Raw genomic sequence first — 26,395 nt, 5'->3', positions numbered from 1 at the left:
CTGAGTGGACAGCATATAAAAAGTTCAGCCCTGAGTCCCTCCATGTGAAGCAGCAGCAGCGGGTGCTGAGAACAGACCTGACTTGTTCTGCCTCACCTATCAGCAGGAGATGTTCTGTATGTGGAATCTGGTCTTGGGTTTTTCCCCCCACCCAGTAATAGAATTTAGGGAATTTTCTGTGGTTTAAAGCAAACTTCCAACTCTTAAATTGTGAATAGAGTAGAAAAGTCAAGAGAATAGAGTTACACACCTCTTGATTGAACAGTTAATGTTTTATCATACCTGCTTTATCTTCGTGTGTATATATATCTTTTATTCTCTGAATCATTTGAAAGTATGTTGCAGTCATTACAAAACTTCACCTCTAAAAGCTTTAGTACGCATCTGAGTATAACAACTTGGTTTTGTTGTTTGTTTTTGGCCTAGCCATGGGGTCCTGTGGCAAGGTGTGAGGTGTTCAGGGACCAGTGGCATAGACAATAGGCCTCAGTCAAGAGCAGCTGGGCCCACATCCATGTTCACTCCCTGCATTAGCAACGCTTTATTTCCAGCCTCAGTTTAGAACTTAAAAAATGTATGGTGCAACATTCCAATTCATTAAAAGGAATGAGGGAGGACAGATCAGCCTGTGCCCACATATCACCCTATGTCCATTTTCCTGCCCACCCGCCTGGAGCTCCATTTGCCTGCATTCAGCATACCCCTCTGTGCTGTGGTGCCTATGACGCTGGATAGTATTGAACATGTTCTGCACTTTTTTTTACAACTTTATATAATTACTATAGCTTTCTTCTTCTTATCTGTAAACAGGCTACTATAAACTCCCTCATAAGGTTGTTAAATGAGAATGATGTATGTGTAAATACCTCACTCTATGCTGGCAGGGTGTAGAAATTCAGTAAATACAGGCACACTTCATTTTATTGTGCTTTTGCTTTATTGTGCTTTGAAGGTAATTGCATTTTTTTGTTTTTTATTTTATTTTATTTTTTACAAATTGAAGGTTGGTGACAACCCTGCATCTAGTGAGTCTGTCAGCACCATTTTTCTAACAGTGTTTACTCACTTTGTGTCTCTGTGTCATATTTTGGTAATTCTCGCAGTATTTCAACGTTTTCATTATTCTGTTTGTTATGGTGATCTGTGATTAGTGACTACGACTTGCTGAAAGCTCAGATGACGGTTAACATTTTTTAGCAATAAAGTATATTTTAATTACATACATTGCTTTTTTTAAAAAGGTTTTTTAAAAAAGTTTTATTTTGAGAGAGCATGAGTGGGGAAAGGGCACTGGGAAATCAAAAAAATTCATTTGACTTGCATTTTTTAAAAGTTTATTTCTTTAGAGAGAGAGAGAATGCACGGGTAGGGACACAGGGGGGTGGGGGAGAGAGAGAACCCCAAGCAGGCTCCCTATTATTTGTGCAGAGCACTATGTGGGGCTCAAGTTCAAGGACCGTGAGATAATGACTTGAGCTGAAATCAAGAGTTGGATGCTTAACTGATTGAACCCCCCAGGCATACTTCATTTGACTTGCTTTATTGCAATATTTGCTTTATTGCAGTATGCTGGAACCAAACCAGCAATATCTTTGAGGTATGCCTGTACTGTTTTACTTCCTACCTAATAGGTGTTAGGAAAGGTGGATGTTAAAGTGAGCAGTCAAGTTGGCAGGGAAGTAGATCCCACTTCTCTGCTCAGGTGTCGTTTACTAACTGCCCAGCTCTATCCTCAGAGAATCTTGGGCTCATTCAAGGTCAAGAGGGCATCTCAGGGGCCTCAGGGCCCCTATCTGGGAGGAACTGTGGCGGCCACACCCCCAGGTCACTCAGGCTTTGCTTTGCCTCTTCCCGCTTGCCCCAGCCCAGGGACAACTCTGAGTGGTGTGTGGAAGAGCTGAGGACTGCCTGAAGAAGATGAGGAACAAGATAAAGCTGAGCTCTGGGTCTGGAAGGAGTCCAGGGTGGCTGACTCAGAAACCTTTAGGGCCCTGTGTGGAGCTTTCTGCCAGGCTGTTCTGCCACAAATCACAGTTTCCTTTATTGTGTTGCAGACCACCCCTGCTCCGTGCCCCCTCCTCCAGGAGCTGCTGGTGGGATTGCTGAGAAACGCTGGCAAATGCAAGGGGGTAGGGCTGGGAGAAGGTTTCAGTTGAAGAAATAGCCTGAGGGCACGTTTGTGAGGCTGCTAACGTGCCCGTGGCTTCTTGCACCAGCCACCAGCCCTGAGACACCAGCCATCACTGGTCTTCCTCAGGAGGCTTCTGCCAGCCCCCAGGGAATGAGAATTAGCAGAAAGCACCTGCCACCCCTGCCCTACTGCTACCTTCATCCCCTTGTACAGTAGTGCATGAAATTCACTAGGCAGGGAACTACAGTGGCATGAGTGACGTGGGACACCTGTCCACGGGTGCTGGAGGCCAAGAGGCCTGGGGCCTGCAGAGCCTTGCGGTGGCGCTAGGTGGCACTCCCACCCAGGGGAGTACCAACAAGGTAGGAGGACCCAGTGTGGCTGGAAGGGACCTCGTTCAGGGTGGGAACATAAACTTTTGTTTTTCCCAGAAATCATTTGTTAACCATTATCTGGAATCTAGAAGGCATTTCCTTACTGAAACATACATGGTGGAAGTCGGGTTAGAAGGCTAATCTCAGGACAGACCTGTGGGCTGGTTGATGAGTTTTCTAAACACCAGTCTTCCTGAGAGGCTTAAAATGATTACAAAGGAACCCTGGTAGACCTGGAGTGTCCCTGTTGTTCATTTTACTGGGAGAGCATTGGTGTTTCAGAGGCTGCTCAGCAAATGAGAACCTGGGCTTTTGTTTTCCTCCCCTAAGTGTAACTTGGACAAGGCCTGGTCTGGAAGTACTGGAGGCTTTGGGGAAGTCAGAATGGTCCTCCAGGATCTTTCTGGTTCTGGAATTTAGTGTTGCCAGGATTCTGTTATCTTCCTGTGCTTTCACTACTTTTTATCCCATTTCACGGTGTGTTTGCTTAGAGCTCTGGGGTGAGAAGGGGTCTTAAGTCTCACTGAGGCTCAGAGAATGCTGTGGGCCTAGGCTGGGAGACTGCAAGGTGCAGCCCTGTGCTGGAACCTGAGCCCTAGAGGGCTGGAACTCTACATAGTACACCCTTGCTGCCCTATTCCTGCTGTGCATTAGAAGTGTCCAGCATTATGGAAGTCCACGAGGAGGGACCCTGCCCGTCTTCTGCCCCTATCCCCGCTGTGGCATCCCAGGTCTGTAGCTTGTCACAGAGCACTTGCAGAGTGGATCCAGATGAGAACAGGTGTTTGGGGCTTTGTATGCCACCATGTCCTGCTCCAGGCTGCCTGGGCTCAGCTGCCCATCTCTTTGCAAGCCTAAAGGCTCTTTCTTCCTGTTCCAAATGTTGCTTTAGAAATCAAATTCTCAGGGCACCTGGGTGGCTTATTTGGTTGAGTGATTTCAGCTCGGGTACTATCTCACGGTTTGTGAGTTTGAGCCCCACATCAGGCTTGCTGCCTTTGGATCCTCTGTCCCTCTCTCTCTGACCCTCCCCGACTCATGCCTGCTCGCTCTCAAAAATAAATAGATATTAAAAAAAAATTAAATTTTCAGTGATCAGAAGGATCTAGGGTTGTACCCTTGTTGAGTGGCCTAGAGCATGAAGACAGCCTTCTGAGGCAGTCTGACCGCTGAATTTCACTGTTTGTTTGTTTTTTGGGTTTTTTTGGTGTTCCCCGTTCACTCCAACTTACCTAGAAAATGTCTCTTCATCCTATGTGGAGCGAGTGCTTGCAGGCATGGGGTGTAAGGTGCTGACCTCCCCCCCCCCCCCCCCCCCCGCCGCTGGGCCCTGCCATCTACTGGGGTAGAAGGACACTGCATGAATCACTTCACAGCCTGGGGCCAGAGGGGAACTTTGCTTTTACTGAGTCTGGTCTCTTTGGGGGTCTATCCCAGATTTTGTGTGGCAGGGGATTTGTATGGTAGGAGTGTGTCTGCCTGGAGGTGGGGGGGTGTGTGGAGGTGGGGGCATCCTGTGCCTTCCAGGTGGGGTGTGGGAAAGAGCCAAGGACTTAGATGCCTTTTCGAGGGCTATAAAAGGTAGCTGGAGGTGGCTTTCTGTTCAGTCCCAGGAAGCTGGCCCTGGGTGAGGTCAGCCACACGTTGAAGCCTGGGACTGCCCAGTTTGGAGTGAGGAGGAAGAATGGCCCCCAGGCCCCGGAGGTGTCGCCGGGAAATCCCGTGACCGGGCGGGGCTGGTTCCCTGGCCGCAGCCCCTCCTCTTAAAGGGGCCCTGGGCCCGGTGGCTGGGTCTGGCCGGAGGGCGGAGCGTGACTGCTTCTGGTGTCCGCCCTCCATCCCCGCCCTGGGTGGTCCGAGTGGCCAGAGCCGAGCCCCCGCCTGCCTGCCGGGGCTTCCTCTCCGAGTGGCGCCTCCTTGGGCGTCAGCGCCTGACACCCAGCGAGACCGGACTACCTGCTGGTGAGTGAGCGGAGCCCGTAGCGGGGCCGCCCTGGGTGCCGGTCGCCCCTTGGAGCTGCGGGGCCCTGGGCTGGAGAGCCCACCCCACAGTCTTCATCCCTTCACGGGCTTCTCCTGCCCACATGGTGGGTCACGGGCCGTCCTGGATGAGCTCACTTCCGCCAGGCCGGGCAACATCTCCTGGCCCTCAGCCGGCCGGGAAAGGGAAAATGCTGGGGCTCCAAGTCCCCTCTTGCTCCGAAAGATTTCCTCAGTGACTGGCACCAGTTAGGGAAGAAAGCTGCCCTGTTCTCAGTGGGACCTGTAGGTGTTCCCAGGGTCTCACCTGAGGGGCAGAGAAGGGGGTGACAAGCTGCCCTTCACAGAGCCCTATCCCCAAAGGAAGGTTCCTTTCCTTTCTGGGTTTCTTAAATTTCTTAGAAGTCCCGTGCTGCAGGGAGGACTGTCCCCACCTCCAACCACCCTTCCCTGGCTGCTGGCTTGAAAGAAGTATCTCTGGGTCCTTCTCTTTCCTTCCTCTTCTCTTGCCCAAGGCTTCCCCAAGATGGCTCACCCGTTTCACCTGGGGAGAATCCATTTTCCCTGTTCTCTGTTTTTGAAGTTTTGTCTGCTTCTAGTCCTGGAACACAGGGAGGAAGGGTTGGTGGTCCCACCTGGACACAGCTGTTTGTGTCATGCTTCAGGTGAGCTGGGTGGGGGGCTGGGGGTGTCGGGTAGTGGCCCTACCTTCCAAGGTGGAAGCGGGCCCAGAAAGTCAAGCAGATGGACACAGAATTGGGGGAAACGGGGACACTGAGGCTTTCTGCTGCGGCTTCAGGGGGAGTGACCCTGGCACCCAGTGAGAGTTCTGCTCAGGGAGCAAGAACAAATTTCTTAGGTTGTTTCTGGCAGGTTGTGTGCCTGGCTGCAAGGCCCTTGGTGCTCAGGGAGAGCTTATTGGGGGGCGGGGGACAGACAGTCTGACTCCGTCCCTGCCTTCCTGACCTTGTCCAGACTCAAACCTGAATCCATCAAAGTCCAAGGGAACCAGTCAGGAGCATGGCCCCCTGCCCCCACACCTGTAGTAACTGGTAACTGGCCTGGGTTTGTCCATCTGACTTCAGTTGGAACGTTCCATTCCACTGAGGGGGTTATTGTTGCCTTCATTACAGGTTGTGAGGGGACATGGCAGCACTGGTCGGGTGTGAATACCCAGAATAGCACGTCCAGACAAAGGTGACCCCCTACCTGGTCCTGTTGGGCCGTCAAATCTTCTCATAGGGGCAGCAAGTGTCCGTGTGATTTGGGCTCTTTCAGAACTACTGACTCCACCCTGTCCCTGCTCTCTTGCCAGTGGGAGCATACCTCGGTGCTCCCAGAGTTTGGGTTTGGAAACGGAGGTGGGGTGTTGGGAGTCAGGTCTAGGGGATGAGACTTTCACCAGGTCTTGGGTGAAAGTGAGGCATGGTGTTTCTGAGCAGAGCAGAGTTCTGGGCCAGTGTTGCTACTATGATCTGAGCCTCGAGGGGGTGAGCAGGAGGAGTGACCCTTCCCACTTCCAGATAGCCAAACTGATAGCCACAGAGCACCTGTGACTTGCAAGGCCTCTCCCAGCTCTCAGGGTAGGGCAGCCAGGATTGCAGTAACTGGATTGTCCCCCTCCCCCACCAAAGCCTAGCTTCTGCGTTCCCCCGTTCAGTATGGCTGGTCCTTAGGCCTTGTGATAACTTTAAACTCCTACTGGTCACAGCTCACAACTCCTCTCCACAGAGTGTCCTTGAGATGGAGGAGAGAGGGAATGTAACTGTACTTCCCTTGCTTCAGGGAGTCCTGCTTTTGGGTTCCTCATCTGGGCCTGGCTCCAAGGAGCCAGAGAGTAAGAAAATTTTGGCTTGGGCTCCAAGGGTCATTGCAGGAATGGAGGGCAAGTGGGGCACCATAATGGGGAGGCCAGGAGCACTGTTGGCCTAGGAAGTGGCTCTGCCTTTGGGAAGCAGGAAGGAATGAGCCTTAGGGGAGCCCCTTTCCTCCATCCTGCAGCTTTGAGCTAGACAGAGGGTGCCAAGCCTGTTACCTGGGGACAGGTGAATTCATGTCTGCTCCCTGGGGACCTTTTGGGGCCCATGCATGGTGATTTGGAAGAAACTTGACAGTCTGGTCCCTGACCCATTTCGGAAGAGGGGGTAGAGTGGTGGTGGAGGTAGGACTGAGGGCTCAGGACATCCTCCTGGCCCTGTGGGGGCAGTTTCTTAGAGTCTAGGATAGCAGCAACTTGAACTGGGCCCCCTTGAGCACCCTGCACTGCAGGAGGAAGGGTGAAGGCCCAGTTTACTGTGGTGGGCCGTGAGGCCTGGCCAAGTCCCTACACTGGGGGCCCTGGGGTAAATGAAATGGCAGAAGCATACACAGGAATCTGTTTTTGAGGACCTGAGGTTTTGGGTCTAGCTAGGTTTATCTGTGGGCTCCAGCATGTGCCTTTCTGGCAGCATGCTGCAGTGGTCACTGCCCCATCTGGTAGCATAGTGGGGGAAATAGGCAGGTTGAGACTGGGGTCCCCATCCTCTTCCACAAGGCCTCACTGGCCTCACCGGAAATCCCAGGTGTGCACTCAGTCTGAGCTTTCTCGAGTGGGGGAAAGAGCCTTGTCCTAGAAGTCAAGCACTTCAAGTACTGTGCCTGGTCCTGACTGCCTGTCACCCCTTTGGACCTGGGGAGCTGACAGGAGGCCATTGTGGGGCCCCATTGCCTGGTGGGCCATGGAGGGGTGGGGTGTGTGCTCAGTACATGGGTGATATAGTTGAAGTGACCTGTCACAGATGGGAAAGTTAGGAGGCTCAGTATGGGTGAGGGATAGACACAGTGGTGTCCATGGTTCCCGGGGCCTGGCCCTTAGGTCAGAGGAGGCTCCTGTGCGTATCCGCTTCTGGCTGAGGCCAGGTGCCCACCCATAGTGAGCTGTCCTGCCACTCAGGTGAGTGGCCTGGGGATGATCTCTGCTGGAGGGGTCTGGGTCCGGGGTGGCCAGGCCTTGCCACTTCCTTGGTCAGGGCTGGAAATCCATGCTTACTTTTGGATGTTACTCAACCTGTGCTGGCTCCCACTGCACACTACATTCCCAGGGATTTGACTCGCCAGGGACTGGCATTTTCACCTCTGGCTGAGGTGCCTTTGCCAGGGCATCAGACATTCACCCTTGTGTGGGTGGAGCCGGGTCTGAGTGGGGCCTCTTGTTCTGTTGTGAGTCAGTTGGCTGTGCGGGGGTCGGCATTTGGCCTGGGACTGCGCTGGAGCAGGCAGGTGGCCCAGCTTGGGGACAGAGTGGGTGGAGGGCAGGGGCCTGTGTCCGAGGCCTCAGGCCCCCACTGCTTCCCAAGCAGGTGTGACCAGTGCCTGTCTTCATGATAGCCCCAACCTCTAAGCTGTGCCCAGTGAGCCACAGGACCCAACTGAGCTGGGAAGCGGCCCACCAGCCACCAGCTGACCTCTGCTGGGTCAGCTTTCTGCCTTGGGAGCTTCTCCCAGGGCCTGCATCTCTGCATCTAAAGATGGTGGCAAGTGCCTGTCCTCTGTAGCCTGCAGTTGGGATTGGAGGCCAGGCTGGTTGGGTCCTTGACCATCCCTGGGCTCAGACAGCAATGACTGTGGAATGTTTGCTCTCCTTTCCTATTATCTGTGAGGGCCTGTGGGCGTGTCCTCCCAGATCACCAGGCAGGGCCAGAGTGCTGTCCACAGCAAAGATCAGAGTGAGGGGCTGGTTTGGGCTTCAGTCCTGGTTTGGTTTTCCTTCAGATCACGTCATGAGTGTGCTAATCTGCTGAGGAGGCCTTGGGGGGGTGGTCTGTGCCGGGATGGGAGGCTCTGACGCCTGGCTGTGGGGGGCTGGTGAGAGAGCTGGAGCAGGTCAGGTTTCCAGCGTCTGACCCCCACCCACCGTGTCTCTCTTGTCTTCCCGCTCCCTCATTCCTCAGATGCTATTTTGTCACCTGAATGGAAAATGGGTCAGGTCCTGGTGAGGGAGGGGCCGCCCGAGCTGCAGACAGGCCGACGCTGGGTGCCCGCCTGGAGCACAGGGCTCAGATTCCAAGCTTGTGCTGCTTGTGCCCACAGGCGCCTGGTCCCTTCTCTGGCATTAGCTCGCTGCGCTGGAGGGGGCAGGTGGCCCAGCCTGGGGGCAGAGTGGGTGGAGGGCAGGGGCTTGTGTCCGAGGCCTCAGGCCCTCACTGCTTCCCAAGCAGGTGTGACCAGTGCCTGTCTTCACGATAGCCCCAACCTCTAAGCTGCGCCCAGTGAGCCACAGGACCCATCTGAGCTGGGAAGCGGCCCACCAGCCACGAGGCGGCCAGCCCAAGGAGTGGTGACAGCACAGGAGCTCCTGGCTGGGGGGAAGGGAGGAAGGAGGAGAAACAAAGGCGAGTGTGCCTGGCGCCGCCCACCATGTGTCAGTCAGAGGCTCGGCGAGGACCGGAGCTCGGAGCAGCGAAATGGTGAGATGCTGCCGGCCGCGTCCTAACCTCACTGTGCCCCGCCACGACCTCCGGAAGGTCAGAGTTCACGTCCAGCGGCCCCGAGGTGGAGGTGGCGGCAGGGGGCAGGGGGATCAGCCCCCGAGGCTGGAGGGGCCCGGCCCGGGGGGCCTGAGTCGGAGAGCCCGCTTCAGGTACCTGGGGAGGCGGAGCGGGCTGGTGGCCTAGTGTCTGCTGCTCCCCAATTGCTGCTCCCAGGCCCCCACCCCCAGGCGCTCCCCACCCTGCTCTGGAGAGGTGCCACTCTTCTAGGATTGGTCCCTGGGCTTCTGCAGTGATCAGGGCGGGTGGGGGAAGCCCTGGGGACAGCAGGAGTTTGTTCAGCTTTGTTTGGCCCCTACTACCTTCCTGAACCTTTTGAAAACACAGTGGGGTGGGGTGGGTTGGGAGAGAATGAACGCAGGGAGTCTGGTGAGCTGTGGAAAGAAGCATCTTCCATTGCCATCATTGAATAGCAGGTGCCCGGCCATCAGCTTGGCTCTCCATTTTTTTCTTTTTGGTATCAGCTGAGATGCCTCTTTGTTCCTTGGTTTGTTCAGCAACTGGGGGCAGAGGACATGGCTTCTCTGAGAGTGGATGGGAGCCTTAGATTATCCAGTTGAATGCAGTCTTTTTGCAAATGAGGAAACTTAGGCCTGGGGACATTCTCAGAGCGGGTGGGAAGGTGGTCTTCTGATGGCTGCACTGGGGCTTCAGGAACATTTTCTAGTGCTTAGGCATGAGACCAGGGGACTTGGGTGTCCCTGTTGTGTCTCAGGAGGCCAGGGTTCTGGTGAAAATGCCCACCCAGCCTCAGATCCCCACAAGGCTGAGCCTGTGCTGAACGCACTGAATTTGGGCTTTGTTGAAAGGAGGGGTTTGGCTGAGGTGTGTGGCCCCGGCAGACCTGGGAGGTGGTCTCAGGGTTTCTGGGGAGGTTCCCCCCACCAACCTCTGAGTCTGTTTTGGAGAACCTGATGTGTTGTAGAAAGACCAGGCAGGTGGATGGAGCTGTAGCTGTTAGGGGTGTGCATGTGTGCAGGTACACGTTCATGGGTGTTTTCTTTTGGGGTCTTGCCAGGCCCAATCCCTTAATTTATCTGATGAGGAAACAAGAAGCCCAGAGCCTTGAACAGATTTTCCCAGATCCTGCAGTGTGATGGTAGCCGTAGCTCCCCACTGCTCTGTGCTTCTGCACTGTTGGGGCTCCAGATCAGACTGTCTTCCTGGCGCCTCTGTGGGCAGAGCTGGCCCCAGGAGTTGGGGGCTGTGAGGCAGGCTGTGCACCCCGTCTTCCCCATGCTGCCCCTGATTCCTAGTCCTCCTAAGCTGGTAGGCAGGTGGGTAAGACTGGGATGTGAGTCTGCCGACCAGAGGCAGCTGAGCCCCCAACTCAGAATGGGCTTGTGTTGAGGGGCCATGGCAGTGCTGCTGGACTCCATAGAGAGGCAAGCTTGCTGAGGGTGGGGTGGGGCCTCCCAGACCCTGACTGCTGACCTGGCTGTGCGCGGACATCTGCTCTGCAGGTTGCACTTCCCCCAGCTGGCACTGAGGCGGAGGCTGGGACAGTTGAGCTGTATGTCCAGACCTGCCCTGAAACTGCGCTCCTGGCCCCTGACGGTCCTCTACTACCTCCTGCCCTTCGGTGCCCTCAGACCGCTCAGCCGGGTGGGATGGAGGCCCGTGAGCAGGGTAAGTGTGCACAGACTGCTGGCCCGGCCGTCCTGGGCGCAGGCCTGAGGTTGGGACCCAGGACACGGAAACAGAGAAGGAAACAGTTGTCAGATTAGAGGTGATAGTGTGGGTGCTGAGCCCCCTGGTTTGTCATCTTGACAGGTGAGTTGGTTGGGAAGGCCAGGCTGGTTGGTGGCCCTGAGGGCTTGCTGTGCACCGCCTGTTTTCCTTGCCTGCATTTGTGCCATTTAGGGGCTCTGTTTCTGAGAGGAACCCACACTGGGCATTCAGAAAATGGTGTCTGATTCCCTGGGTTCAGGTAGAAGAGAGCTCAGAGGTGATTTTGAGAAGAATGTGAATCAATTCCAGGATGCCAGAGGGTGATTCGGGAAGGCTGGTGCCTGTCTGGGCCCCTTCGGGTGTGGATGCCTTTGAGGATGTGGGAGCCCCAGGCAGAGCTGGATGAGGGAGTGACCTGGCCACCATCCCCTAGAGGGCCAGCTCCCTTGCCCTGGGCTCTCTGGGCAGGCTGACCCCAAGTAGGGCACCCTATGCTGAGATGGGCACGTCAGCTGTGAGGAGTTTGGGGAGCCATTAGCTCAGTGCACTGTAGAGGTGTTTAAAGTTGGAATGAAATTATACTTACACCGTGGGGACTTGGTGTCTAGGTTGGGCTGACAGGCAGCAGCTGCCAATTAGAGGCAGGTCCCACTGTGGCAGCGGCACCTGGGGTTTAAGAGGCACTCCCCCTCCAGGTCGCCTGGCCCTGGGAGTTTGGCCCGCGGTGCCAACGGAGACAGCTGGGGCCGATTCCCCTGTGCCTCGGGGCAGCAGCCCCAGGTGCAGACAGCTTTGTGGACCAGTCCCTCACAGTAGAGTGCCTCGGAGCTCAGGCAGGCTGGGTAGGGCGCAGCTGTGTCTGGGGATGCTTGCTGGCTGGGGTGGGGGTGACAGTGATACAGCGCATCCTCATATGAAAGTCCCCGACCTTGTGTGGGCCATATTCCCTCTGCTTTCTGTTTGGACCAGAATGTGTGCTTTGGGCTGTAAACTTTCCCCTGCACCCAGGGTCCTGCCCCTTTCTGCCACAGCGTCTCTGTGCAGGTATCAGAGCCATTTATGCCCCTCCTTTCCTTAAGAAGTGAGACTGTGCTGGCCAGTCTCTCCTGGGGACCAGGGTAGTTGCTGTTAGACCTGTGTATAAAATGACTGAAATACTGAGTTTAGGTCACTGTGTCACAGTCTCGGCCAGTATTTGGTCTGTGAGAGTATTTGGGAAGCTCAGTCTGGTTCCTAGTAGGAAACAACCACATCACAAAGCCATCGCGGGTGCCCAGGTGGCCAGAGGTGGTGGCTGACTGGGGGGTGGCAGGGGGCACGCAGGGCGGCCCACTCATCTGCCTGTCTGTGGCCTGCAGGTGGCCCTGTACAAGTCGGTGCCGACGCGCCTGCTGTCGCGGGCCTGGGGCCGCCTCAACCAGGTGGAGCTGCCGCACTGGCTGCGCAGGCCTGTGTACAGCCTGTATATCTGGACCTTCGGGGTAAACATGAAGGAGGCCGCCGTGGAGGACCTGCACCACTACCGCAACCTCAGCGAGTTCTTCCGGCGCAAGCTGAAGCCGCAGGCCCGGCCCGTGTGTGGCCTGCACAGCGTGGTGAGGCCCAATCCTGCCCTCCACTCCTCCCTCCAGAAATGGGATTGTCACCTGTGTCTTTGGGAACCAGTCCCGGCAGCCTCCACTGGTGGCCCATGGGTACTCCTCTCAGGCTGGGGGAGTCCCCCTGCCTCCCTTAGTGGCAAGCCTTTCTCTGCCCTTTCAGATCAGCCCATCAGATGGGAAGATCCTGAACTTTGGGCAGGTGAAGAACTGCGAAGTGGAGCAGGTGAAGGGGGTCACCTACTCGCTGGAGTCGTTCCTGGGTCCACGCATCTCCACAGAGGACCTGCCCTTCCCGCCAGGTGGGTTGGTGCCTGGTGGTGGCCCCCATGGCCCTGCTGCAGCAGTGCTGGGCTGGGTGTCCGGGAGAAGGACGTGAATGGGTTGGGGAGGGAAGGGCCAGGAATCACTGTGTGGAGCTTCATGGCCTCCCTGGAGCCCACGTCCAGACTACACAGGCTCAGGTGCTTGTCTGAGAGCCTAGCCCTCGTGTCTGCCCCCCACAGCTACCCCCTGCGGCTCCTTCAGGAACCAGCTGGTCACTCGAGAAGGCAATGAGCTCTACCACTGTGTCATCTACCTGGCCCCCGGCGACTACCACTGCTTCCATTCTCCCACTGACTGGACCGTTTCCCACCGGCGCCACTTCCCAGGTTGGCCAGAGCCTCCCGCTTTTTGGTGTCCAGGGACCGGGGCTCCACATTTGGAGTGCTGAGGTGGGGAGGTGACTGCTTTAGTCTGGCCGGATGTGGGCAGCAAGGTGCAGCCTGGGGTCTAGCCCACTCTGCATTTGGAATGATATGGGTGGACATGGGACTCTGGGAGGCTGGTCTTCTTGCTGGGTGGGGAATAACAGTGCCCCTACCCCCACAGGCTCCCTGATGTCCGTGAACCCTGGCATGGCCCGCTGGATCAAAGAGCTCTTTTGCCACAATGAACGGGTGGTCCTCACTGGGGACTGGAAACACGGCTTCTTCTCGCTGACGGCCGTGGGGGCCACCAATGTGGGCTCTATACGCATCTACTTTGACCGGGTAAGCAGAGCCAGGCCCAAGGGCTGGGGCACTTGGAGTCCCCCCACCTCCTCTTCCATGCAACCAAATCTGGCCCTGCTGAGCAGCTGCCCTGAGGAGGGGCTGGGTCCTGGGCTCCTGCTCTGCCAGCCCCAACCCCAGATGTGCTGCCACTTGCTCGTCTGGAGGTGGTTAGAGAGGGAGGGGGTTAACCTCCCAGCCCGCACTTTGCTTCTGCTGGGAACCCAAGAAGAACATTGAGCTCAGGGTGAGGCGTGCTGCTTGGAGGCTAAGCGTGTGAGAGGGTGGCCACTGCCTGTCCTTCCCCGGGAGCTGCCTTTCTTGGTGTCAGCTTGTGACTGCGCCTCACCCACCCTGGATGCTGGAGGAGAGTTGGGTCTGATTCCTCTATGTCTTTCTGGGTCCCAGTTCACAGCTGATACTGGGGACTGTGGTTAGACCTGGCCCATCAAGTCACTGTCCCTAGCTCCCTTTCCAGTCTGGGTTGGGGACAGGCAGCAGAGGCATGTTCCGAGTCCAGGAGCAGACTCCACATGCTGTGCCTCTGGCCTCCCACAGGACCTGCACACAAATAGCCCGCGCTACAGCAAGGGTTCCTACAATGACTTCAGCTTCGTGACGCATGCCAACAAGGAGGGCATCCCCATGCGCAAGGGAGAGCACCTGGGCGAGTTCAACCTGGGCTCTACCATCGTGCTCATCTTCGAGGCCCCCAAGGACTTCAACTTTAAGCTGAAAGCTGGACAGAAGATTCGGTTTGGGGAGGCTCTGGGCTCCCTCTAGAGCCTCTCTCCTGGTGGTGGCTACCGTGGGTGCTTTTCCAAACAGAAACAGGAGGGTCTGTTAGAGGGGAGCCTCCGCGGCTGGTCAGGGAGGGGTCTCAGGGCTGTGGAGTCTGACCAGGCAGGACCTGGGTGACTAGTTTCTGCTGTCCCAGAGATGTAGATGAGGTCAGAGCCCCTGTTGACCCTGGACCTATGTGGTCCCCTCTTCCCACTCTAAAGAGAAAGAACATGTAGGCCAAGATAATCTCAAATTCCCTTTTGGAGATTTTTTTAATCTGTATAAACTGGAGAACCTATGTCTCCTGGCTGGGTGTTCAGTTGGTCTTGATTTCTGTTGTAAGACAGAACTGGTTATGTATCCTCCGCACTGCTTTTTGGCCTCCCCTTCTGCCTTTCCTGCACTGACTGGGCTGTGCTGCCCCCAGAGCAGGGCCATGTGGCCTTTAACACAACTGCTTTCTGTTCCCAATTCATCCCACCCTGCTTGTTTGGGAAAAGCTGTCTCTCTGCACTTGTGGCTGAACGCATCATCCTGGACTCCGCCAGCGTCTTCTGAGGGGGTCTAATGGCATGGCGCTTTGCAGGTCCCATTGAGTGACCTTCCGGAGCTGGCAAGTCCTCTTTCCAGTAAGCAAGACCAGTTACTGAATCCCCTGAACGGTGTCCAAAGTGAATGGACAGGCAGGCAGGGGCCAGGGGAGAGCTTGTCCCCCACTCATATCCAGACCCACATAAAACATGGTAAGTTGCTGCTGTTGATTCAGGGGCTTGTGTTGGAAGCAGAGGAGGAGCCTTGGTGTATTGGGAGGGGGCAGGTCCGTGCCTACCACACCTGTCCCCAGGTAACAGGTACACAATCCTTAGGGAGCCACCGACAGTGGGACCAGGGTTCAGGTTTCCTGGGGACGCTGTGAATTTCTCCTGCAGGAGAAGCCATTTGAACTCTTTCAACTGTATCAGTAGCACAGTATTTTTGTATGAAAAGTGGGAGACTTCTGAACAGTAATTCATTTAATTGCGACATTTTGAAATAAAAAATAAAACTCATTGCAGCTTTGCGTTCTGTTCCTGGAGGTGGGCTGAGGCCTCCCTGGGGCAATGACTAGCACAGAGCCCGCCGCAGGGCCTGGACGCGGGCGATGCAGGAACGAATGGGTTGGCGTTGGGCCTGGAGCTCAGAGGCCAGCTGCTGGATCTGCAACTCCACCTGGGGGACAGGAGGCTGAGCTGAGACAAAGCACAGCCAAGGGAGCTGTCCCAGGGCTGCCTGGGGTCTCACCTCCTGCAGTTCTTCCTGCACCTGCTGCTCTGCTTCATGGTCCTCAGGCCTGGGCTCCTCCTGGCTCAGTTCCAGCCACCGGCGCAGGCTTCTGGCTTGCCGCTGGCAGGACCTGAGGGAGTGAGACATCTGCTGCCAGCCCGGCCAGGCCCTTGGCGGTGCCTCCAGCTAGGGAAGCAGCACATCTGCTACTTCTGGTTGGGGCAGGGAGGGTTCTGTTCCTCTGTCAGCTTCCACCACCAGCTCAGGCAACTCAGGTGGGCCCTGGTGGAACTCCTCCCCGTCCCTCTTCCTGGGTGTGGGGGGAGACAGGCTCTGGACCTGGATCACAGACAAGACAGGACAGCCCCCTGTGCACAGGCCTGTCTTTTCTGCACCTTCATCGTACACAGTCACTGGACCGCTGGCCTCGCACTTGACTTAGGTTGAAAGTTTTGCTCCCCTTTATCCTCTGTCCCACAGGTGAGGCAGACCTGAGCTGGACTGAGGGACAAAGGTGCCACGTGTGGGGGGTGGGCACAGGCAAAACACCCCAAGGAACCTGGCAGCCAGTTCTGGGGACACGGCTGGGGTTTTTCTGGGTCTTACGAGAGGTTCTGCTTCATGGTCTGGTAGTCCTGCAGTTGCTGCTGGATGCCCTCAAGCTCGGCCTCCAGGTCAGTATGGCCCATGGTAACAGGAGAATAAGCTTGATCTTGGTCACCCTCCCGGCTATGCCATGGCTGGATGGAAGGATTCCGGGCAGGGGCCTGAGCGCTCACAGTGTGGACAGGCCTTAGGCACACACCTGTGCCTGCAGAGCCTAGCCCGGGCCCAGTGCCTGTGAAGTCCCCAGGAAGCAGCAGGTGGGGGTGGGGGACACTGGCTGCAGATGGAGAGGCCTGGGGCACAAGCCCAGGGGTGATGGGCTGTGTAGATGCCTGTAAAGGGAGGACAGATGAGCAAGAAGGAAGGCTGGGGAGGGGCACCCAGGCTACCCACTGCAGGGGTATGGGGAGGTGAGGCCACAGGACTTGACCTGGCCAGCTCACCTAGTCTGGCCCTGGCTCTGCCCCTTTCTTCAGGACCTGATAGGAGGACGTCCCACAAGCAGCTCAAGGAACACTCCACACCTGTGCAGGCCAGTCCCGCCCCTTCCCCAGAGCCTGGCTCTTTACCTCCCCAAGCAGCCGTTTTACCCTCACCTCACTCTGAGCGGGGATCCTGCGCTTCAGGGAGAAAAGTGGTCAAAGGCAACTATCCTCGTCAAACCCCACACCTTCCGTTCCTTTCTGGTGACAACTGACCAGCTCTCTTCGGGCACCAACTCTGGGGGTGTCCCAACCCTGCTGCCGTCTCCTCCGTTACCAAGCACTGGGACCTTCTCTACCACCTGGCCATCCCTGCCCAGACTCTTCACTTGTATGTCACATGCCCTCAGGAGCCTATGCCCCTTTCTTCCCAGGTGACCTCTTTAGGTCCCAAGGGTTTACCTTCACCTTATGTGGACTGAGTTTTGCTCTCCAGCCCTGACCACACCCAGAATCTTGTTGCTTTATCTCAGATTTGACAGGTTTAAGATAAACTCTTCAGGCTTTACCCCAAATGGGCTCCCTACCCCCATTTCCCTCTTTCAGTAAAAGAACTCGTTTTTCCTGGAGTTACTCAGGCCAGAAACCCAGGAGCCATCCTGGATTCCCTCCTCACCCTTATCAAACCCATTGGAGCATCAGAGCGGGTCCTGCCTAGTCTGCCTCCCACGATGGGCTCTGCCCACAGCCACCACCTGATCCTGGCTCCCAGCACCTTCCGCTGGGCCATGGGAACACAGCAGCCAACAGGCCCCCACCATTTCCTACTTTCCTTAAAATCCAGACATTCCCTCAGGGCCTGCAGGACCCTCCATGATCTGCAGTGTCTTCATCTATGTTTGGGGCTCTTTGGTCTCTACCTCTAGGATAGAAGCTTCACAAGGGGGGCCTTAGCAGCCTTTCCATACTGTGTCCCTAGGACAGGGACACCTACACTTGGTGAATGCATGAGTGGCCTCGCTGCATCCTCCTGAGCTGGCAGTGCTCTGGAAGCAGTGAGTACAGCTCCGGCTACAGCACCGAGTACATGAGAAAGAGCACTGAAGGCCAGACCAAAGAATGAGACCCCAGGTGACCAGGAGGACTTACCCTGGCAGGTGCTTCCACCCCACATGGCATGAAGGAGGAAGGGGGCAGCAGTTCTGGGCCCATATTCAATGTGGGGGGCAACTTTGGGCCAGGGTGACTTGGTAGGGTCTTGGGCTGGGGCAGGGGGCTGCCTGGGACCAGTGCTGTCCAGGCCTCTGGCAGGCAAGGCGTCATCAGGGAAGGGCCCGCTGGCTGGGTCACACCTGGGTCACACTCCCACGGTGCCTCAGGCCTACGCAGAGGGAGGGGCAGGAGGTGGTCAGGCCACAGTACCCTCCTGAGGACCAGGAGGGAAAGGGGGCCACTCACCCTAGGACCATAAAACATACCCTGGTCTCCCAAGGGTACGACACCCCAGGGGCCCCTGGCTCTGCGCGGGCTCCAGCAGGAAATGTGGGCGTCGAGGCTGCTTTCTTGCCAAGCGGGCAGCGTTGCTGGGAAGAAACACAGGCCTGTTCCTCTAGGCTGCTTGGGGCACCCAGTCTGACCCCTCCAATCTTACAGGGAGACTGAGGGCCAGAGAAGGAGAGGCTCTTGCCCAAGGTAAGTGGTGAACCAGAAGTGATCCTGGGCCATATAGTACTTCCAGTAATTCCAATGAAGTGAGCCTGACGACGTGGGGATGCCTCACCCACATCATCTCACTTGACCTCTATAGCAACCCGGTGCTCCTCCCACATCAGGGTGGGAGCAGGCTCATCATGGTCAGACCCTATCAGGGCTGGGGGTAAGGGAGGCAGAGAGGACTGAGGCCCAGTCCAATACCCAAAACCCCCCCTCGCCCCCACCACAGGTAATCTCTCTGCCAGGCTCAGGTAGTGCTGGTCACTTGGAGCCAGTGTGCAGGAATGGGCCAGGTCACAAGCAGTAGGGTTTCCGAGAGGGAGCCCATTTCTCAGCTGTACGTGGAGAAGCAGGGAGACTGGAAGGTCTGGGGGCACAAGGGCGGGGCTGCCCTACAGCCCATATTCCTTTTCCTAAAACTACATGTTCTCTCCCCCATGCTCTGCAGGAACAGAGGATGTGGTCCTGTCAGTTGGGACCCAATGGGAATGGGAGGGATGTGACAGGATTCTGCTGGAGAGGGGTCCAGGCAGCTCAGCCATGACCTCCCTCCTGTACAGTCCAAGCCTCTGCCCAGACAGGAAGAAAGGAGGACGAGGTGAGGGTTGGGCTACTCACAGCTCTAGAAGTTGGGAGTCTCCAGCAGCCAGGGCCAAGCTGCCCAGAGCTCCCCGTGACTGAGGATCTCGTGTCCTCTTGGCCTCCAGGGCAGCATCCCCAGCCCCAGCAGCAACACAGGTGGAAAGGGGACTGTCAAATGTCACTCTCCTGCTGGGCATGGTGGATGTCAGGGGCTGAGGCTCCCTGCCCTGGCCCAGAACCTTCTGTTTCCACAGCATGGCACAGCGACGGACCACACGGTGGAGACTGTGGGCTGCCTGCAACAGGCCTCTGGTCAGGTCATGCCTGGTCCTGCCTGTTCCCCAGGAGAAGGGGTGGAGGACCCAGGGCTCACCTGCACCTGCTGCTGGGCATGCAGCTGCTGCCGGAAGGCCTGCATGCTGGCTGCAAACCGTAAGAGGCGTGTGGCACCTTCCTGAAGGAGCTGCTGGTGGTAGGCCTGAACAGCTCGCTCCAGTCGCGCCTTCTTTCTCCTCCTTTCCAGTACCAAGCCCAGCCACGCGGCCCACACCTCCAGGGAAAGGAGATGAGGCCCAGTTCACCTTGCTTAAGCCTCCCCCTGAGGGTGTGCCCTCCTTTGTGCATGGCCCTCTCCTGGAGAGGCAGGGGCAGTGGGGTGTGGAGCCCCCCTTACCTTTGCCTGTAGTGAGAAGGACCAGAACCACAAGGCCCGGGCTGTGCCCCGCTGCTCTCGCTTCCTGTTCGCCAGCTAGGGGTCAAAAAGAGGATTATGGAAGTTTAGCCTTTAAGGAGGCTGCCCCGACCACAGCGTCCTGGTCACTCTGAGACCCTTTTCTCGCTGCCCTCCTTCCATTAGGAAGGGCCCAGTGCTGGTGGGCCAAGGAGTGATCCTTTGGGAAGAACAAAGGCAAAAAGCTCCTAGGGAAGGGAGCAGCTTGGGGCGGTGTGCTGGGCTCACCAGACACCCGCACATGAAGGTTTGCTGGGCATGATGCAATCCTGCCTGGTGTTTTATCAAGTCCTTGGGAAAGACATGCATTTCATGTTAATTTTTTGGATATTACCCCTGAAATATTTTCTAATGTGACACTGTAGAAATCGGGCCCTGAAGTGACTTGAGCTTGTACAGGTCACAGGTAGAAGAAGTGGCAGTGCTAGGAAATGATTAAGGTTGGGGGGGGGGCCCTAGGATGAGGGTGGAATTAAAAATGTTAAATGTGGGGGTGCCCAGCTGGCTCCAGTCAGTGGACTGTGAGACTCTTTTTTAATTTTTTTAATGCTATTAATATTTTTTTTGAGAGAGAAACAGAGTACAAGTGGGAGAGGGGCAGACAGAGAGGGAGACACAGAATCTGAAGCAGGTCCCAGGCTCTGAGCTGTCAACATAGAGCCCGATGCGGGGCTCAAACTCACGAAATGCAAGATCAAGACCTGAGCCGAAGTCAGATGCTTAACCGAGGCACCCAGGCACCTCAGAGCGTGCAACTCTTGATCTCAGGGTCATGAGTTCAAGCCCCACACTGGGTGTACAGATTACTTAAAAGAAATGAAAATAATAATTTAAAAAAAGTTAAACATGGGCTTGGGAGGCAGTGGGAAGGGGAAGGGGCTTCTTGCTGGCTCCCACCTGTTGTTTCCATTGGCGGAAGTAGGCCCGGCTAAGAGTCTGGGCCAGGAGCTGGGCACCCTGCCTCTGCAGGAGCTGGGAAGAGAGCAGACAAAAGCAATCAGGGCCCTGTAGCACAAACACCTGGTTGCAGCCAGAGGGTGAAAGGCTCTGGGCCCAAGTGAATTGTCCTCCCATCCCCAGGAAGAGGAGTTCTGGAGGAAGCCAAGGGCCTCCCGTACCAGGCACGGGTGTCTACGGGACTCTGGAGGTCTCCCAGCTCTGATATCCCATGTTTCAGAATGAATCAGATCTCTCCGCTGGGCTATCTTCTGCCTGGTGGAGACCCAACCCTGAAACTGGTTTCCCTCAGTCTTCTCAGAAAGGCTCTGGTAATCTTGTGCCTACAGGACCCCAACTACCCAGCACCCATCCTGGTGGTCGTGGGTTCTACAGAAAGGCCCTCCTTTTCCCCAGATGGTTGTCTCCCAGCCTGGAGCACCCCCTCTGTACAGCGGCACGTGGGGAGCTGCCGCCTGCCTCACCCGCTTCCTGACACAGCCCAGATGGTGCACCTTCCACTGGGCCATGGCCTGCAGCAGCAGCCACCGGTGGTGATGCCCAGCTGCCCTCTTGAGCTGGGCTCTCCGCTGGGCTGCCCTCTGGCCTCGGTCCCGCCAGCGCCGAAACCAGGTCCTGAGACAGCCTAGGGCAGATCTGAGTCAGAGTTTGCTCTTTTGGAGGGTTTCTACGGACAACTCTGCAATGGTGGAAATTCAGAGAGCAGAAAAGGTCGTGTGGGGGTGGAACTGGGGCGTCAGCTGCACTCAGTAAAACCTCCACATGCAGACAGTGGCCACTCTGAGGACAGCTCTGGCACCTTCAGTGGCTGTGAGCACCCTGGAGGCCGGAACCAGGTCTGCTGTTTACTGCAAGGGCCTTCCAGAGCCACCAGCCTGTCCACAGCAGCCATGGGTCTGCAGCACCCCTGCGGAGCATCCTCAGGATGCTGCCGGGGGTGTGGATAAGACCTTTGCCTCGGTCTGAGGGAGTGGGGTGCCATGGCTCAATTTTGCCCGGGAGGAAACTAAGGCTTGGTCCAGGCAGCTCAAGCCAGGCACAGTGTCTGCTGGGCCATGTCCTCTGCCACTGTGGGCACTGCAGGCAGGCAGAGGCTACATAATGCATTTTGTTTATGTCACCAGATTCTCCCTTGAGGGAGCAAGCACTTTCTTCTGTTTTTTGTTTTTATTTTTTTCTTTCAGGTTTTTCCCTTTTCTTAGGCCCTGAGAGAAGTTTCTTTTAGAGACAACAGAAGAGGGTTGGTACCAGGGAACTGATGCCAAGATGGGGTGTCCTCTGGGACTTGCTGGAGAGGGCAGGGAAGGATGATTCACACGCCTGGAGGTGAGCATTAGTACCAAGTGCTGATTGATATGTGCTGGGTACTGCTTCAAGTGTGCCTATTGTGTCTCACTGAACCCACAGGACCACCCCAAGAGGCAGGTACTATTACTCCCATTTTACAGATGGAGAAACTGAGGCTCAAAGAATACTTGGCGAGGTCACACAGCCAGCATCTGACCCCGCCTGTACTAGGCATTCTGTTGAATGTGTTTTATGACGCCTTGCCCTGAGTTCATCCTCCCCCAGCACTGGGCCCCATCCTTGGGCTGCCAAGGTGTGCCTGAGACCCGAGGCCTTAACTAAGCCCAAAAATGGTTCCACAGGTACTGTGTGCATCTGCAGTTTGCTGAAAGCACAGCGTCCTGTCACGTGGCCTCCCAAATCCTTTGTACCACCTGTAATGGCCCCACGCAGGGCCCACCACACGGTGTCACTCCCTTCTATGGAAAGCTGCCTGCCCCTTGGTCCTGCAGAGAAGCAGCTTCAGGCTGCACCCCATGCCTGTCACCTCTAACACCCACCGTGACCACCTGGGCCGAGTGTGGACGCCTGACCCACACTGGCACTGGCAAGGCCTCTGCAGCCCTTGATGCCAAAGCTCTGTTCAAATAGAGGCCAAGGGATGAGCTGAGCCCCTCAGCTTCTTTTTTGGAGTGAACTGGAAACGCAGCACTGATTTCTGGGGTGAAGGGCAGCATGAGGACACAGAGAAGCACATTAGGGGTGGAGCAGGTGTGGGATGTTTGACCCCAGGGTTCTGCCCAGAGGAAAGCAAAGATCTGTGTTTATCAACACAACCAAAGTCAGAACCCAACCAAAGTTGATCAATTTTTGTCCTGGAGCAAACTAACAACTTGATCTGTTTTCCCTATGGTCTGATTTAAACCATTTCCATTTGTTTTCACTTCCAGTTGTATCTTCATTTACTCTAAGCACTGGTTGTCCCCTCAGAGTGCTGGATACCCCACTTCAGGGACATGGATCTCAGTTTCCCTGCATCTCATCTCTGCTCCTGTCTGGACCATCTACTCCAGGCTTTTTATAGAAGGTATTCAGACTGCCCAAGGACACTGCTCCCTAAACATACAAGGAAGCAGGATCCTATGTGATGGGGCTGACCTGAGAAGCAGCCAGCCCCTGGAAGGACTTTACAATTGAAACCACCCTACCTTTGACCCCTCTTTAAGAATTAGATTTTTGGGTACCTGGATGGCTCAGTCAGTTAAGCATCCAACTCTTGATTTCAGCTCAGGTCAGGATCTCATGCTTCGTGAGTTTGAGCACTGTGTTGGGCTCTGTACTGACAATGTGGAGCCTGCTTGGGATTCTCTCACTCTCCCTGTTTCTCTGCTCCTCTTCCCCTCTCTCCCTCCCTCTCGCAAAATAAATAATAAACTTAAAAAAAAAAGAATTAGATTTTAAGCCTTGGTCTGGGACACCAGAGTGGCTCAGTTAGTTAAGCATCTGATCTCGGTTTATGATCCCATGGTTTGTGAGTTTGACTCCTGCGTCAGGCTCTTCGCTGACAGCTCAGAGCTTCCTTGAGATTCACTCTCTCCCTCTCTGCCCACCCCCGCAAACACTCTCTTTCTCTCAAAAATAAACATTAAAAAAAATGACCACAAAGTGTTTGGCTGGGATTGGTTGGGAACAGAATGCTATGATGTACTAGGTTGAACAGTTACCCCTTCCCACGTTTATGTTCATCCTGGAACCTCAGGGTTGGTGTATTATTTAGCAAGGGGGTCAGCACAATTAACTGACCCCATCCTGTAGTAGAGTGGACCTCTTGATACAGTAGGACTGGTGTCCTTCTAAGAAGAGACACAGGGGAGAGAGCCTTGTGCACACAGAGGCTGAGGCTGGAGTAATGAGTCTATAAGCCACAAACACCAAGGACCACCGGGGCTATCAGAGGCTGGAAGAGGCCAGGAAGGACTTTCCCTTCCAGCTTTCACAGGAATCATGGCCCTGCCAATACCCTGATTTCAGATCGGGCCTCCAGAACACTGAGAGAACAATTTTCTGATGTTTTAAACTTCCTAGCCTAAGGTACTTTAGCATCAGGAAACACACCTACAGGAGAAGAATACAAAGACTGAGGGGAAGCAAATGGAACACAAGACAGTTCTGTGTCCTTCACAATCCTCTCTCCAGCTTCCAGGAACTCTGCTTACCCCTATCCAGCACCTTCTGGGCCTCCTTAATGGCATAGTCCTCCTGCTGTCGGTAGTATATCTGCACTGATGCAGCCTCCTGCCACTGGACCAGGACCTAAGGGGCAGATGAAGAGCAGAGATGTGATCATGGCACATCCTGACTTCCCAGGACACCCCAGCTGTGCTGGCAGCTCCTCATGGAATAAGCCAGTTGGGGACACGGCACACATGCACATTTTGGGAAACGCCAGCCAGCCACACAGGCAATGACCAAACCCCCAGTCCCCACAGGAAGCCCAGTATCTCAGATGATGGGACTATTCTATAGAAGAACTTAAACTTCCTACCGGCCATCAAAAAGTCATTATGTGGGTTTTTGTTCTATTATTACTTGTTAAATGAAGCTATATGTTATATGCATGCAAATTTTTTTTAAGTTTAGTTATTTATTTTGAATTTTTTAAATATTTATTTATTTTTGAGAGACAGAGCATGAGCAGGGAAGGGGCAGAGAGAGAGGGGGAGACACAGAATCCGAAGCAGGCTCCAGGCTCTGAGCTGTCAGCACAGAGCCCAACACTGGGCTTGAGCTCACAAACCGTGAGATCGTGACCTGAGCCAAAGTCGGATGCTTAACCAACTGAGCCACCCAGGCACCCCTGGTTATTTGAGAGACAGAGAGGGAGAGAGAGAGAGCACGAGCGAGTGCACAAGCAGGGGAGGGGCAGAGAGAGAGGGAGAGAAAGAGAATCCCAAGTGGGCTCTGCACTGTCAGTGCAGAGCCCGATGTGGGGCTTGAACCCACAAACAGTGAGATCATGACTTGAGCCAAAATCGAGTCAGACGATTAACCAACTGAGCCACCCAGGTGCCCAAAGTTTATTTTTGAAAGAGAGAGCATGCACCAGAGCACGAATGGGGGAGGGGTAAGAGAGAGAGAGAGAGCGTGAGAGAGCATCCCAAGCAGGCTCCATGCTGTCAGCACAGAAGCCAACATGGGGCTCAATCTCATGAACTGTGACCCAAGCCAAAATCAAAAGTCAGACACTCAACCAACTGAGCCACCCAGGTGCCCCTGCATGCAAATCTTTCACACTGAGACACACACGAAATCACACTAACAGAACACTTTACAAAGAAGTCAAGCAGCCAGGGGACACTTGCTGCCCAGGCATGAATGCCATTCCCTGCAAAAAGGCCTTCTCCCTTCCATGCCCTGAAGCAGAGTCCTGACCCTCCTTCCAAGGCTGGCCTTGGAGCTTTTCTGACAACAGATTGGGCCTTGACTTTGTGTTACTCTTCATCCTCGGGAGGCTTCAGAGTTGTCAGGACCAGTACCAGTGCCTCCTAGCCTTCAAGCAGGTGAACCACTGCTGTTCTGGGTTCCTGGCAAACTGCTTTTTTCTAAAACATCCCCAAGTCCAGGGACCACTTCTGTCATTCCTCCCCATCTGTAACATGCCTTCTTCCTACAGCTGCATCCTGGCATGCCCTCCCTCCTCTAGCACGGGGGACAGGCCCCACACATAGCATTTGGGGGCCACTTCCCACGGATGATGACCAACAATCTCACATTCCTGGGGTGCTCTATGCTTTCCAGAAAGCCTCTGCAGCCACAAAACCAGCCACAATGAGTGAGCAACCTCTTCTGATAAAAAGACAGAAGCATGCTTAGTTTGTCCCAGTGGAAAATTCCACATGTGTAGGAAATACTGGTTCTGGTAAGAACCAGTTTGCTCACTATGTTTTTGTTTTAATGGATATTGGTTATTAATTCAGTAAAAAAAAAAAAATTAATAAATAAAACCCAACTAAATGCTCACACAGCTGTTATGTATGCATAGAGGAGGGTGTTAGCCCATTTCCCAGGTTCCACGTTCAGTGCAAATCTTTGGTGCCACCCCCTCGCAGAAGCACGGTTCCAAACCCTCCTGGGTGACCAGCTGGTCTCCTCATGCCTCACCTTGGAACACAAGGTCCGCCTATAGTGAGCACTTGCTTGGGAGGTTTTCTTTGCTTCATTCACACGGGTCATGGTGTTCTCTCTCCAACGATGGAACACATTCCTGTAGGACACAGGCCGGGGAGATGGGGGTGACACCAGTGTGGAGAGACAGTACAAGGTTTCTGTGGGTCGTTTCTGGTTCTTCCACTCATTCCTCAGTCGAGGTACAAGGTACTTTGGACTCCTTGTCCCTAACAATATTGGTCTCACTGGCAGCCATGTTTATGCTGACACAGACACTCAACACATGGCCGGTGAGCACCTGCCCTGTGCCAGGCACTGGGGGCGCACTGGGGGCGCATTGGGGGCACCATGGTGAACAAGACCAAATACGACATCCACACACATTAATGTGCTACAGGGCACACAGAACGGTGACAGTGTAGGTGAGTCATGCCATAAGAGAGGCACAGATAGAGATGGCATAAGGGCACTGGAGCCCCATCACCATGCATGCTGCTGAGTTAGTTCAGGGACTCCCTCTTCCTCATTCTGTCTAAAGAGCTGGACGGGCACTTCCCTGGAGGGTGGAGAT

The 26,395-nt window shown here is 55.2% G+C and overlaps 2 protein-coding genes and 1 long non-coding RNA gene across 15 annotated transcripts in view; 1 reads left to right on the top strand and 2 right to left on the bottom strand.

The window, feature by feature from the left end:
- PISD (phosphatidylserine decarboxylase) overlaps nucleotides 1-15,146 on the top strand; it is a 36,849-nt gene extending 21,703 nt beyond the window's left edge. Inside the window, exons 1-9 of one of the 4 annotated variants that reach the window (XM_049619060.1) lie at nucleotides 4,236-4,467; nucleotides 5,619-5,682; nucleotides 8,682-8,930; nucleotides 10,475-10,640; nucleotides 12,041-12,277; nucleotides 12,444-12,582; nucleotides 12,787-12,933; nucleotides 13,154-13,314; nucleotides 13,873-15,146. In XM_049619060.1, coding sequence (XP_049475017.1) covers nucleotides 8,881-8,930; nucleotides 10,475-10,640; nucleotides 12,041-12,277; nucleotides 12,444-12,582; nucleotides 12,787-12,933; nucleotides 13,154-13,314; nucleotides 13,873-14,097 — 1,125 coding nt within the window. In that variant the 5' untranslated portion in view covers nucleotides 4,236-4,467; nucleotides 5,619-5,682; nucleotides 8,682-8,880 and the 3' untranslated portion in view covers nucleotides 14,098-15,146. Of the gene's footprint in view, nucleotides 1-4,235; nucleotides 4,468-5,618; nucleotides 5,683-8,681; nucleotides 8,931-10,474; nucleotides 10,641-12,040; nucleotides 12,278-12,443; nucleotides 12,583-12,786; nucleotides 12,934-13,153; nucleotides 13,315-13,872 lie in introns of those variants that run through there. The other 3 variants (XM_049619059.1, XM_049619061.1, XM_049619058.1) reach the window with 3 other exon arrangements.
- On the bottom strand, nucleotides 4,467-5,546 carry LOC125913985 (uncharacterized). The gene is made up of 3 exons (XR_007455172.1): nucleotides 5,194-5,546; nucleotides 5,021-5,086; nucleotides 4,467-4,792 (listed from the first exon to the last, which is right to left on the bottom strand). It is a non-coding gene; the product is annotated as an uncharacterized LOC125913985 (long non-coding RNA).
- A 47-nt stretch (nucleotides 15,147-15,193) lies between the features above and the next one.
- Nucleotides 15,194-26,395, bottom strand: part of SFI1 (SFI1 centrin binding protein) — a 106,732-nt gene continuing 95,530 nt past the window's right edge. For 5 of the 10 annotated variants that reach the window (XM_049619036.1, XM_049619043.1, XM_049619037.1 and 2 more), the window contains 11 exons: nucleotides 25,819-25,921; nucleotides 23,874-23,970; nucleotides 20,835-20,995; nucleotides 20,311-20,385; nucleotides 19,357-19,431; nucleotides 19,057-19,233; nucleotides 18,720-18,979; nucleotides 17,867-17,971; nucleotides 17,538-17,769; nucleotides 15,967-16,298; nucleotides 15,194-15,490 (listed from right to left, as the gene is read on the bottom strand). In XM_049619036.1, the coding sequence (XP_049474993.1) occupies nucleotides 15,202-15,490; nucleotides 15,967-16,298; nucleotides 17,538-17,769; nucleotides 17,867-17,971; nucleotides 18,720-18,979; nucleotides 19,057-19,233; nucleotides 19,357-19,431; nucleotides 20,311-20,385; nucleotides 20,835-20,995; nucleotides 23,874-23,970; nucleotides 25,819-25,921 (1,906 nt within the window). In that variant the 3' untranslated portion in view covers nucleotides 15,194-15,201. The remainder of the gene's footprint in view (nucleotides 15,491-15,966; nucleotides 16,299-17,537; nucleotides 17,770-17,866; nucleotides 17,972-18,719; nucleotides 18,980-19,056; nucleotides 19,234-19,356; nucleotides 19,432-20,310; nucleotides 20,386-20,834; nucleotides 20,996-23,873; nucleotides 23,971-25,818; nucleotides 25,922-26,395) is intronic. The other 5 variants (XM_049619042.1, XM_049619046.1, XM_049619041.1 and 2 more) reach the window with 4 other exon arrangements.

Source organism: Panthera uncia (assembly GCF_023721935.1).
Source record: "Panthera uncia isolate 11264 chromosome D3 unlocalized genomic scaffold, Puncia_PCG_1.0 HiC_scaffold_8, whole genome shotgun sequence".
Taxonomy (NCBI): Eukaryota; Metazoa; Chordata; class Mammalia; order Carnivora; family Felidae; genus Panthera; species Panthera uncia.
Note: the sequence above shows the minus strand (reverse complement) of the source record. Positions and strands in the feature narration are given on the sequence as shown.